Consider the following 13,887-nt stretch of genomic DNA (forward strand, 5'->3'; position numbering starts at 1 on the left):
CACACTGACACACACACACACACACACACACACACACACACACACACACACACACACACACACACACACACACACACACACACACACACACACACACACACACACACACACACAACTGGCTTCTGGACATTGCCTATTGGGCTATAACATTTATAGAATGTTGCGTGACTCTTCATTTTTGTCTCCCTCTCCCCTCCTTCCTCCCATTCTCCTACTTGCCCTACTCCTCTTTCCCCATATCCTCCTCCCCTACCTCCCTTCAATCTCCCTGCACTCCTCCCTCCTCCTCCTCCTCCCCAACCCATCCTCCCTCCCCCTATTCTCCCTCCCCTCAACCTGTCCTCCCACCCTCCTCCTCTCCCTCCACCTATCCTCCCTCCCTCCTCCTCCTCCTCCCCCTATTCTCCTCCACCTATCATCCATCCATCCATCCATCCATCCATCCATCCATCCATCCATCCATCCATCCTCCCTCCCCCTTCCCCTATTCTCCCTACCCTCTACCTGTCCTCCCCACCTGTCCTCCCTCCCTCCCCTCCCCCTTCTCCTCCATTTGTTCTCCCTTCCCCATCCTCCTCCTCCCTTCCATCCACCCATCCTCTCCTCTCCTCCTCCTCCTCCTCCACCCATCCTCTCTCCTCCTCCTCCCTCCACCCATCCTCTCCTCCTCCTCACCTCCCTCCTAAACCCAGCATGACTCTCTACCTCTGTCACTCTTTTTCTCTCCCTCTCCCTTCCCACTCTCAGACACAGTCAATGTGATAGCTCCAATCTCTCCCACTGCTAGACCATGGAAAAGCACAAAACTCCACCTCCCCCATGCAGTGTGACTGTCGGACTCATCTTGAGACTCGCTCCTCATGAGGTTGGGGGAGAGAAGGGAGAATGAGGGAGAGAAGGAGAGATGAGGAGGCATGAGTTTGACTGGGTTATTTCTAGATGCATCCTCTGATGCTGTTTTGCTTCTTCTCCTCCTTTTCACTCTCTTCTTCTGGGACTTTGAGAGAGAGAGAGAGAGAGAGAGAGAGAGAGAGAGAGCGAGAGAGACCGAGAGAGACCGAGAGAGACCGAGAGAGACCGAGAGAGAAAAAGAGATGGATTGAGAATCATTTATGTATGGGAGTCCTCAGGGCGTGAGGGGAGTGTGTCTGCTTCATTCAGTACAGTCGCCTTGTCCATTGTGTGTGTGCAGCATAACTTGGCTTGCATAAGCAGAGACAGGGAGCAGGATCAGTCAGAACAGGATGTTGTCTCTCATTTCTTCACTCTGATCCTCTCCTCCTCCATGAATATCAACATCTTCTTGGGTGGAGAGTTATGTTTGTTGTGTGTTCAGTGTGTGTGCGGCACCTTTCCATGGCAGAGTTTAATGTGTGTGTGTGTGTGTGTGTGTTTATCTTGACATAAGAGTTAGAGTTAATGAAGTGAGAATGCAGAGGGAGTTTGGGCAAACTGGTCTAAATGTCAAAAACTGACCATTTCTAAAGGTCACCGAGACTAAACACCACTTTAACACAAAGACAGTTTACAGTTTAGTCATTTAGCAGACGCTGTTACCCACAGTGACATGTCAACAGATCTTTCACCTATTCAGGTCGGGGACTCAAACCAGCAACCCTTCAATTACTAGTCCAATGTTCTTAAACCACTAGGCTACCTGGTGCCCCCAAATACCTTGAAACAGCATGACAATCCCTATGACACAGAAGCTAGAGGATTGGCACAGCATTATTACTGTATTATGTGCAACACAATGTCTGCAGATAGTGTGCATATTCCTATAGCTTGCTATTTGGCATAGAGAAGCACTTTGAAGACGCACACCTGCCTCACACATAGGCCTACATCTGTCTGAATACAGATGTGCTTGGAGGAATGTGTGTGGTGGATTCAAGGGTCACAACGGGTCATCTTGAAAACAATCAAATCTCTCAGGAATTCCTGTGTTTGTGTCTTAATGTTTGCTAGCTGCTAAATATAGTGCCCTCCCTCCCCTTTGTGTATTCCTATAGAAGAGAGAGTGACAATGGAGTAGTAGGACAATACTGACCCTTCACCCTTGCCGGTCCACGGCCCACCACACCCACACAGAGCTCAGGGACAGAGAAAGTGAACCAGGAGAGAAGACCCACAACCAGACCCAGAGCCACAGGGCTCCCAGGAACAGCCACAGTCAGGGAAAGTGCACATGACATGGCTCACACATGAGCTGTTGCTGTTGTTCTCACGTTGACAGGATCAGACAGGGAAGGTCATGTGATCACTCAGGGGGATGTCACAGCGGGCGGAGGAGCAGATGCTCTCAGCCTTTGACACACACACACACACACACACACACACACACACACACACACACACACACACACACACACACACACACACACACACACACACACACACACACACACACACACACACACACACGCAATCCATGGCCTGCCCTGTTTTGACTGGACAACTGTCTGACCTTAACTGTCTGAGTGGCATGATGGTTAGCTTTACAAGAGGCACAGAGGAGACCTCTAAACACAGACTTCCAGACACAGCACAGACCAGCAGATTACACTTTACACAGCTAGGGAACATTCTAGAACCCCTCAATGGGAAAACACAGTGTCTCCCAGAAACAGCAGGAATAGATTCAGGCCTTTTACTGTAGGCTATGCACCACACACATTCAACATTTACTCAACGCTTTTACTGTAGGCTATGCACCACACACATTCAACATTTACTCAACGCTTTTACTGTAGGCTATGCACCACACACATTCAACATTTACTCAACGCTTTTACTGTAGGCTATGCACCACACACATTCAACATTTACTCAACGCTTTTACTGTAGGCTATGCACCACACACATTCAACATTTACTCAACGCTTTTACTGTAGGCTATGCACCACACACATTCAACATTTACTCAACGCTTTTACTGTAGGCTATGCACCACACACATTCAACATTTACTCAACGCTTTTACTGTAGGCTATGCACCACACACATTCAACATTTACTCAACGCTTTTACTGTAGGCTATGCACCACACACATTCAACATTTACTCAACGCTTTTACTGTAGGCTATGCACCACACACATTCAACATTTACTCAACGCTTTTACTGTAGGCTATGCACCACACACATTCAACATTTACTCAACGCTTTTACTGTAGGCTATGCACCACACACATTCAACATTTACTCAACGCTTTTACTGTAGGCTATGCACCACACACATTCAACATTTACTCAACGCTTTTACTGTAGGCTATGCACCACACACATTCAACATTTACTCAACGCTTTTACTGTAGGCTATGCACCACACACATTCAACATTTACTCAACGCTTTTACTGTAGGCTATGCACCACACACATTCAACATTTACTCAACGCTTTTACTGTAGGCTATGCACCACACACATTCAACATTTACTCAACGCTTTTACTGTAGGCTATGCACCACACACATTCAACATTTACTCAACGCTTTTACTGTAGGCTATGCACCACACACATTCAACATTTACTCAACGCTTTTACTGTAGGCTATGCACCACACACATTCAACATTTACTCAACGCTTTTACTGTAGGCTATGCACCACACACATTCAACATTTACTCAACGCTTTTACTGTAGGCTATGCACCACACACATTCAACATTTACTCAACGCTTTTACTGTAGGCTATGCACCACACACATTCAACATTTACTCAACGCTTTTACTGTAGGCTATGCACCACACACATTCAACATTTACTCAACGCTTTTACTGTAGGCTATGCACCACACACATTCAACATTTACTCAACGCTTTTACTGTAGGCTATGCACCACACACATTCAACATTTACTCAACGCTTTTACTGTAGGCTATGCACCACACACATTCAACATTTACTCAACGCTTTTACTGTAGGCTATGCACCACACACATTCAACATTTACTCAACGCTTTTACTGTAGGCTATGCACCACACACATTCAACATTTACTCAACGCTTTTACTGTAGGCTATGCACCACACACATTCAACATTTACTCAACGCTTTTACTGTAGGCTATGCACCACACACATTCAACATTTACTCAACGCTTTTACTGTAGGCTATGCACCACACACATTCAACATTTACTCAACGCTTTTACTGTAGGCTATGCACCACACACATTCAACATTTACTCAACGCTTTTACTGTAGGCTATGCACCACACACATTCAACATTTACTCAACGCTTTTACTGTAGGCTATGCACCACACACATTCAACATTTACTCAACGCTTTTACTGTAGGCTATGCACCACACACATTCAACATTTACTCAACGCTTTTACTGTAGGCTATGCACCACACACATTCAACATTTACTCAACGCTTTTACTGTAGGCTATGCACCACACACATTCAACATTTACTCAACGCTTTTACTGTAGGCTATGCACCACACACATTCAACATTTACTCAACGCTTTTACTGTAGGCTATGCACCACACACATTCAACATTTACTCAACGCTTTTACTGTAGGCTATGCACCACACACATTCAACATTTACTCAACGCTTTTACTGTAGGCTATGCACCACACACATTCAACATTTACTCAACGCTTTTACTGTAGGCTATGCACCACACACATTCAACATTTACTCAACGCTTTTACTGTAGGCTATGCACCACACACATTCAACATTTACTCAACGCTTTTACTGTAGGCTATGCACCACACACATTCAACATTTACTCAACGCTTTTACTGTAGGCTATGCACCACACACATTCAACATTTACTCAACGCTTTTACTGTAGGCTATGCACCACACACATTCAACATTTACTCAACGCTTTTACTGTAGGCTATGCACCACACACATTCAACATTTACTCAACGCTTTTACTGTAGGCTATGCACCACACACATTCAACATTTACTCAACGCTTTTACTGTAGGCTATGCACCACACACATTCAACATTTACTCAACGCTTTTACTGTAGGCTATGCACCACACACATTCAACATTTACTCAACTTTCCACACAACCGTAATAATGGAAGTGAAGTGATACAGAAAGTTCCAGCACTTCAGTGTCATAGAAGGGCATCAGAAAAGAGAACATTCTGAAATAGACAGACCTTTAAGTGTCTGTGAGCGTGTCATGATACTTGACTACCTAACTCTAACCTGAGCTGCACCCTCTTCTCAGACTGTCTCAGAACGTCAGTTCCACACGACATCTTTACCGTAGCAACACCAAATTCCTCTTGCGGTATGATGGCGGTCTACCAAACCATTGATCCCCGAGCAGACTGCTGCGGTAGAGGAAGCACACAGGAGAGGAGACACTTAGCTCCCCATCTCTCTGATAGCCACATGAACTACTGTAGATGAGCTGTCACAGCTGATACAACAATGAGCAGTGGAGATTACATTAGAGAGGGATGGATGGAGAAAGATTGGGAGATGAGAGTGGTGTGAAGAGACAGGCACAACTCCGTGTGGAAGCTATAACCCATGCCTCATTTCCTCTTTTCCAGAAGGCAGATACCGTAGAACGTGGTGTGTGTGTGTGTGTGTTTCGTGGTGCATGCTTCTGGTTTCATACTTTCATTCAGTGTTATATCTGCCCCTCCCTCCATTCCAACCTCCAGTCCACCCTCATCCCACTCTCTTCTCCTGTGATCAGAAAGCGCCAGGCACAAATATACACACACACACAGTCTCTCTCTCTGTGTCTCTCCTTGCTTTACACCCAAACAGACGCCTCACAAGTCCTCAACTGGCAGCTTAATTAAATAGTACCCGCAAAACACCAGTTTCAACGTCAACAGTGAAGAGGCGACTCCGGGATGCTGGCCTTCTAGGCAGAGTTGTAAAGAAAAAGCCATATCCCAGACTGGCCAATAAAAATAAAAGATTAGGATGGGCAAAATTACACAGACACTGGACAGAGGAACTCTGCCTAGAAGGCCAGCATCCCGGAGTCGCCTCTTCACTGTTGACGTTGAGACTGGTGTTTTTCTGGCCATTTTGAGCCTGTAATCGAACCCACAAATGCTGATGCTCCAGATACTCAACTAGTCTAAAGAAGGCTAGTTTTATTGCTTCTTTAATCAGAACAACAGTTTTCAGCTGTGCTAATATAATTGCAAAAGGGTTTTCTAATGATCAATTAGCCTTTTAAAATGATCAACTTGGATTAGCTAACACAACTTGCCATTGGAACACAGTAGTGATGGTTGCTGATAATGGGCCTCTGAACGCCTATGTAGATATTCCATTAAAAATCAGCCGTTTCCAGCTACAATAGTCATTTACAACATTAACAATGTCTACACTGTATTTCTGATCAATTAGATGTTATTTAATGGACAAAAAAAAGAAGATTTTCTTTCAAAAAACAAGGACATTTCTAAGTGACCCTAAACTTTTGAACGGTAGTGTATATATATTTAAAAATAATATAATGGCTGAGGAATAATAGTAGGACTGGGGAGTAGGAGGAAAATGCCCCTAAATCCTGACGTAGGGTTTCCCACATTATGGTCAAGGTTTGGGTTTGGATAGCTGATTCCAGATATGTGTCTGGCGCCATTGTAGACAACAGGATGAGTAAAGTGACACACACAGGGGAGGACTGGCCATCTGGCATTTCGGGCAAATGTCAGACAGGAAGGTCAATTTTTAGCCCAGTGGGCCTGTCTACCTGGGATTTTAGTACAAAATTATCCTTAGCTGGCTAATAACGGGGGCCTGGTGTGTTAAAAATGCCAGGGACGATTTTCAGTCCCAGTCCGCCCCTGCAACACAAACATTAGTGGATTATGTCAGAGAGTACAGGAAGACTGTGGTTTTCGTATATATTTGCGTGTCTGTTTTTCATATTCAATCGCTAGTGGGCGACAGGGTGGTTTTCCTGTACAGGGAGACTGCTTCTACAGAAGTACTAGAGCACAGCAATCATTCTTGCAGTATATGGGGAATTGGTACCTTTCAGTCATGGCTTAAGACTGGGTCCTTTGTTTTTGGGTCACAAGAGTCTCCACCCTGGCAACCCAAACTACACAAACAGACAAACACGGGCCTGGTCTGAATTATTTTGTGACTGTGATCTTTCCAAACCAGAGAGCAGAGGCACCGCAGGTATTTAGATAACACTGACAAAGGCCTCTGTGTAAGTGTCTGTGTAAGTGTCTGTGTAAGTGTCTGTGTATGATTGATTCTAAAACAACAGAATCTCTATGCCCTCTGTTCTAATCAGCAACAGTTTCCTCCATACGCTGCAATATGTGTGTGTAGGTGTTTGTGTGTATGTGTGGGTGTGTGTGCATGTACGAGTGTGTACAGTATGTGAGAGAGAAGGTAATGCAGTCCATTAAAAGCCTTGAGAACAGTCTCCCAGTGGGTGTGTGAGAGTAGAGTGTGGAGGCTTTTTCTGCAAAAACATGTTGAACCCAGTGCCATTTATTTAAATCCATGGCTCTGGTAGTACCTACTATTCTGTAAATCTGCAGCTACACAGTTACAGTTCTATGTTATCGTCACGTCCTGACCAGTAAAAGGGGTTATTTGTTATTGTAGTTTGGTCAGGGCGTGGCAGGGGGTGTTTGTTTTGTGTGGTTCGGGTTTTTTGGTTTATGTTCTACATTTTCTATTTCTATGTGTTTATCTAGTTTTTCTATTTCTATGTTGGGGTTTTGGTAGGACCTCCAATTAGAGGCAGCTGGTTGTCGTTGACTCTAATTGGAGGCCATTTCTAGTTGGGTTAGTTTTCTCTTGTGTTTTGTGGGTGGTTGTTTCCAGTATAGTCTGTGCACCTTACTGGACTGTTTTCGTCGTTTGTTTTGTTAAAAAAATGTTTTCCTTCAATAAAAAAGAAGAAGATAAATATACCCGCTGCATTTTGGTCCACTCCTTACGACGCACGTTACAGAACCACCCACCAACTAAGGACCAAGCAGCGGAGGAGGGAGCAGCAGGAGAGCTACTTGGAGTCATGGACATGGGAGGAGATCCTGGATGGTAAAGGACCATGGCACCAGGCTGGGGAGTACAAGCGCCCGAAGGAGGAGTTGGAGGAAGCTAAAAGGGAACGACGGACGTATGAGGTATTATATCCTCCATTTCAGGAGGAGAGGAGGCAGCCCCCCGCATACGGGGAGTTTAGCTAAGTCAGGGGGAGCCCTGACCTAACTTCCCAGGCGTACAGGAGAGAGCCGTGGAGCATAAAGGAGCCAGTCAAGGAATCAAGCAAGGAGCTTGACGCGAGATTCCAGAGAGAGGTACTGGCGGAAAGGGCACGAAGGAGCACCTGTGCTTATTATTGGGAGCGACGGATTAAGCAAGCACCATGTTATGCGGAGATACGCACGGTATCGCCAGTGCGCAGCTACAGCCCGGTGCGCTTAATGAAAGCTCCTCACTGGTGTCATGCTAGAGCCAGCATCGAGCCAGGACCGGTGATGCAAGTTGCAAGCATCAGACTGCCGGTGAGGGTTCATGGCCCAGTGTATCCTGTTCCTGCTCCTTGTACTCTTCCTCTAGTGCACCTGCCCAGTCCAGTACGTCCTGTTCCTGCTCTCCACACTAGCCCTGAGGTGCGTGTTACTAGTCTGGCGCCTCCAAAGCCAGCCCCACGCATCAGGCCTTTAGTGCGCCTGCCCAGTCCAGTACGTCCTGCTCCTGCTCCTCGCACTAGCCCTGAGGTGCGTGTCAATAGTCTGGAGCCTCCTAAGCCAGCCCCACGCATCAGGCCTTCAGTGCGCCTGCCCCGTCCAGAGCTTCCGGCGACAGTCCCCCGTCCAGAGCTTCCGGCGACAGTCCCCCGTCCAGAGCTTCCGGCGACAGTCCCCCGTCCAGAGCTTCCGGCGACAGTCCCACAGTCCGGAGCCTCCGGCGACAGTCCCACAGTCCGGAGCCTCCAGCGACGCACCTCAGCCCGAGGTCCTTCAGCAGTGTTCTACAGTCCTGAGCCTTCAGCGGGGGTGGGCAGGTTAGAATGGGGACTAAGGCCGGAGCCAGACCCACCTCCGTAGTTGGAGGATTGGGGGGGGTGTAGCACGGAAGCAGTCGTTGACGGTGGCCACCCTCCCTTCCCTCCCTTCAAGTTTGGGGTTATTTTTTGTGTGGTTTTTGTTTTGAGGTGTATTCGGGGTCTGCACCTTTGGGGGGGTACTGTCACGTCCTGACCAGTAAAAGGGATTATTTGTTATTGTAGTTTGGTCAGGGCGTGGCAGGGGGTGTTTGTTTTGTGTGGTTCGGGTTTTTTGGTTTATGTTCTACATGATCTATTTTTGTGTTTATCTAGTTTTTCTATGTTGGGGTTTTGGTAGGACCTCCAATTAGAGCCAGCTGGTTGTCGTTGCCTCTAATTGGAGGCCATATTTAGTTGGGTTAGTTTTCTCTTGTGTTTTGTGGGTGGTTGTTTCCGGTATGGTCTGTGCACCTTACTGGATTGTATTCGTCGTTTGTTTTGTATAAGTGTTTTTGCTTTAATAAAATTAAGATGAGCACTTTACCCGCTGCGTTTTGGTCCACTCCTTACGACGCCTGTGACGGTTATACAACTGATTACTATTCATATGAACAAACAAACAAGCCCCAAACATTCCCCTCTCTGGCGGAAGATGGCACCACCGCTGTGTAAAACTGAAAGTGTGTATATGTGTGTCGTGCGGAGTTCTAACTCAAAGCAGAATCAGTGAGATCCGCTGTTGCTACGGTTACCTTGTCCAGGTGAACTATTCAAAGGGAAAAGAAAGGGGAGGGAGAGAGTGAGCGCGCCTTGAAGAAAATCTCACAATCAAGGACAGGTGTGTGACTATGTAACTAACTATCCTGTTACTAAGGAAACAACGACAGACAACAGCTGATGGAACCATTAACATATTGCTCCTATACAGCCCTTTTCAGATCTAAGCCATGAAAAACTGTCCTAGAGGGTTTCGCTCCTACAAGGCTGCATGGATAGCTGATTGATTATATGACAGAAGGAACACAGGCAGAAGGATCTCTGTCACACATGTAACCGGTGTGAAATGGCTAGCTAGTTAGCGGGGTACGCGCTAATAGCGTTTCAAATCGGTGGCGTCACTCGCTCTGAGTCCTTAAAGTAGTTGTTTCCCTTGCTCTGCAAGGGCTGTGGATCTGTACGGAAGGGACCGTACAGATCCGAACATGACTGCTGCAGTAGACAGTTTATAATTTATACTGCTGCTCTTGCTTTTCACGAGAGTGGAGCTTGTTGTTGGCCAATCATCAAAGCGGCAATAGGCTACAGCCATATTGCCTTGTTCCTTGTGTGGCAAAAGATAGGACATATCTAATCAATGGAAGATGGAATTAAAGTTAAAGGAGAAGGATAGGCTACAACAACCAAGAGCTAACAGGTAGGCTGCTAACATATTCTGAATGGAGTTGTTGTGATTTGTAACTGTAGAATCAGAAGGCACTGCAACCTCAGCCTAGCTAGCTAACATTTGATGTAGTCAAGACGGGTACTGCGTAATCATATTTGATGATAAATAACCTTGCTAGTTGTCCTCAGGTCCGTTCAGAACGGGTCTCTATATTTCCCCAAAATATTTATGCAACTTTTTGGACCTGTGAAGACCTCTAGTGCCTACTTCCTCTTAACTCAGCACTTCTCCTTTTTCAGCTGAATATTGTTGACATCAAAACTGACACAACCCCTCCCTCCATCTCTTTATCTGTGTCGTACCTTATCCAGCTTTTTGGGCTGGCGGAAGAAGGTGGTCTTTGCGGTGAAGAAGGTGAAGTCTTCGCCCTCCTCATCCAGACTGCAGTAGCCGCTGCTCATGCTGTTGCTGCCAGTCATTTAGGAGTTAAATACGAGCCCTCGGCTGCCTATAGACACCCAGCAGAGCCGCAGGAGGAAATCTGATTATTCCCAAGGGGGGGATTCTCTGTCTGTAGAGGCATTCAGCAACACACTGTTCACAATGCTCAGTCCTAGAGCTCTTCACATCCCCTCTGCATCCACAGCCAGTCCCTTGGTATCTCAGTATATGGACACACACCACTAAAGCTCACAGTCCAAGTATCGCTCAGTTCTCTCAATACAAGCATCCACTGCCGGTGGTTCACAGTCCTGTGTCTGTAGGTATCAGGATAGACTTGGATTACAGGATCAGGGGTGAAGAGAGAGGTGAGGTGAGGTCGGCTTAGATTTGGGTCCGTACAGCGTTCCTCGTTCCACCAGAGAGGCTTCAGGAAATCGGAGAGCGCAAGTAGAGATGTGTCACTTCCTCCTGTCATGTGTGCTCTGACACCGGTATCACACACACATGCCGGTGTCACAGAGTCAGAGTATCAAAGCTTAGCCTCCAATTACAGCACTGCTCACCTGAGAATGCCTCACAGACACACATACATACACATGCATACACACGCACACACACTGCCCCCTCAACCCCCTCCTACCCTACCGCTGTGTGTACTGATCAGCTGATAAGAGCCGTGAATGGGTGCACACACACACACAAATTACTCTAGCAGGCTACTGCCGCTTACCCATACAGGCTCTCTCTCACACATCAATTACTATGACAGGCACACACTCACACATCAATTACTCTGACAGGCTCTCTCTCACACATCAATTACTCTGACAGGCTCTCTCTCACACATCAATTACTCTGATAGGCTCTCTCTCACACATCAATTACTCTGACAGGCTCTCTCTCACACATCAATTACTCTGACAGGCTCTCTCTCACACATCAATTACTCTGACAGGCTCTCTCTCACACATCAATTACTCTGACAGGCTGCAGTGTCCCTGTGCTGCAGTGTCCCTGTGCTGCAGTGTCCCTGTGCTGCAGTGTCCCTGTGCAGTCCCTGGTTCTTGGGAAGAAACCTCAGCTGCTGCAGGCTTCTGACGTTTGCAAGTTCATCTGCAGCCACACACAGATAAGCTTGTGAACCATTTCACAGAGACAGGCAGAAAAGCTGTAGTTCTCTCTCTCTCTCTCTCTCTCCTCTCTGCAGAGCTACACAAACACACTCTCCTCTCATCCCCTCCTCTATTCTTTCTCATCCTGCAAGCAATGGCACCCTGCTCAGCCCAGCCACTTCCTCTAATGGAGAGCGAGCGAGCGAGCGAGCGAGCGAGAGAGAGAGAGAGAGAGAGACACACACCATTGTAAATTCCACCTATATTTATGTTTATTTATTTTCCCTTTTGTACTTAACTATTTGCACAACATGTCAACACTGTATATATAGACATAATGACATTTCTTTATTCTTCTGGAACTTTTGTAAGTGTAATGTTTACTGTTATTTTTGTATTGTTTATTTCACTTTTGTTGAATATCTATTTCACTTGCTTTGGCAATGTAAACATATGTTTCCTATGCCAATAAAGCACCATAAATTGAAATGAGAGAGTGAGAGAGACAGGGAGAGAGTGAGAGGGAGAGAGAGAGATGTGGTCTCATAGCTCATATCACTTGATATGCATGAGCAGGAAGCCACAGTAATATGTGTGCTGTGCTCTGCCTTAGTGCTGCAGCTGTATGAGATAAACCTCCACATGTATAATAACCCTTCTGTTTACTACTGCATTAGAACGCCATTATTCACTCTTATAAGCATGCTAAAAAACACACAGACAGATGCATGCACTGCACGCAAGCACACACACAGTAATGATGAAGAAATTAATCTCAGATAAATTCATTTTAGGTCTACTTCCATAAAGAGGAATTGTAAGCATTTATTAATTCATTTAGGGTTAGGGTTAGAATTAGGGTTAAATGGTCAAAGTTAGGGTTAGGTAAAATAGGATTTTGAATGGAAATGAATTTTAGGTCCCCATGAGTATAGAAGAACTAAACATGTGTGTGTGCATGTGCGTGGGCGTGCGTGTCAGAAAGCCTTTAAAAAAATGTTATCGTTAAGAAATTAGATTGACAGACGGTTGATCAGGTGGACTCTGTCAGTCTTTCAGAGAGAAGGAAGCTGTTCTGTCAGAGGAGAAAGATCCTCCATTAAAGAGATGGAACCTGTCCATCTCCCCTGTGAGAGGAGAAAGATCCTCCATTAAAGAGATGGAACCTGTCCATCTCCCCTGTGAGAGGAGAAAGATCCTCCATTAAAGAGATGGAACCTGTCCATCTCCCCTGTCAGAGGAGAAAGATCCTCCATTAAAGAGATGGAACCTGTCCATCTCCCCTGTGAGAGGAGAAAGATCCTCCATTAAAGAGATGGAACCTGTCCATCTCCCCTGTGAGAGGAGAAAGATCCTCCATTAAAGTGATGGAACCTGTCCATCTCCCCTGTGAGAGGAGAAAGATCCTCCATTAAAGAGATGGAACCTGTCCATCTCCCCTGTGAGAGGAGAAAGATCCTCCATTAAAGAGATGGAACCTGTCCATCTCCCCTGTGAGAGGAGAAAGATCCTCCATTAAAGAGATGGAACCTGTCCATCTCCCCTGTGAGAGGAGAAAGATCCTCCATTAAAGAGATGGAACCTGTCCATCTCCCCTGTGAGAGGAGAAAGATCCTCCATTAAAGAGATGGAACCTGTCCATCTCCCCTGTCAGAGGAGAAAGATCCTCCATTAAAGAGATGGAACCTGTCCATCTCCCCTGTCAGAGGAGAAAGATCCTCCATTAAAGAGATGGAACCTGTCCATTTCCCCTGTCAGAGGAGAAAGATCCTCCATTAAAGAGATGGAACCTGTCCATCTCCCCTGTCAGAGGAGAAAGATCCTCCATTAAAGAGATGGAACCTGTCCATCTCCCCTGTGAGAGGAGAAAGATCCTCCATTAAAGAGATGGAACCTGTCCATCTCCCCTGTGAGAGGAGAAAGATCCTCCATTAAAGAGATGGAACCTGTCCATCTCCCCT

The 13,887-nt window shown here is 46.2% G+C and overlaps 1 protein-coding gene across 6 annotated transcripts in view; it reads right to left on the minus strand.

Annotated features, from left to right (window-relative positions):
* LOC106565716 (ras association domain-containing protein 5) overlaps positions 1–13,887 on the minus strand; it is a 45,680-nt gene that overhangs the window by 3,935 nt on the left and 27,858 nt on the right. For 2 of the 6 annotated variants that reach the window (XM_014133131.2, XM_014133130.2), the window contains exon 1: positions 10,733–12,061. The exons of the other annotated variants lie outside the window; for them this stretch is intronic. In XM_014133131.2, the coding sequence (XP_013988606.1) occupies positions 10,733–10,849 (117 nt within the window). In that variant the 5' untranslated portion in view covers positions 10,850–12,061. Of the gene's footprint in view, positions 1–10,732; positions 12,062–13,887 lie in introns of those variants that run through there. 6 annotated transcript variants of the gene reach the window in all.

The sequence above is a fragment of the Salmo salar genome, chromosome ssa12 (assembly GCF_905237065.1).
Source record: "Salmo salar chromosome ssa12, Ssal_v3.1, whole genome shotgun sequence".
Classification (NCBI taxonomy): Eukaryota; Metazoa; Chordata; class Actinopteri; order Salmoniformes; family Salmonidae; genus Salmo; species Salmo salar.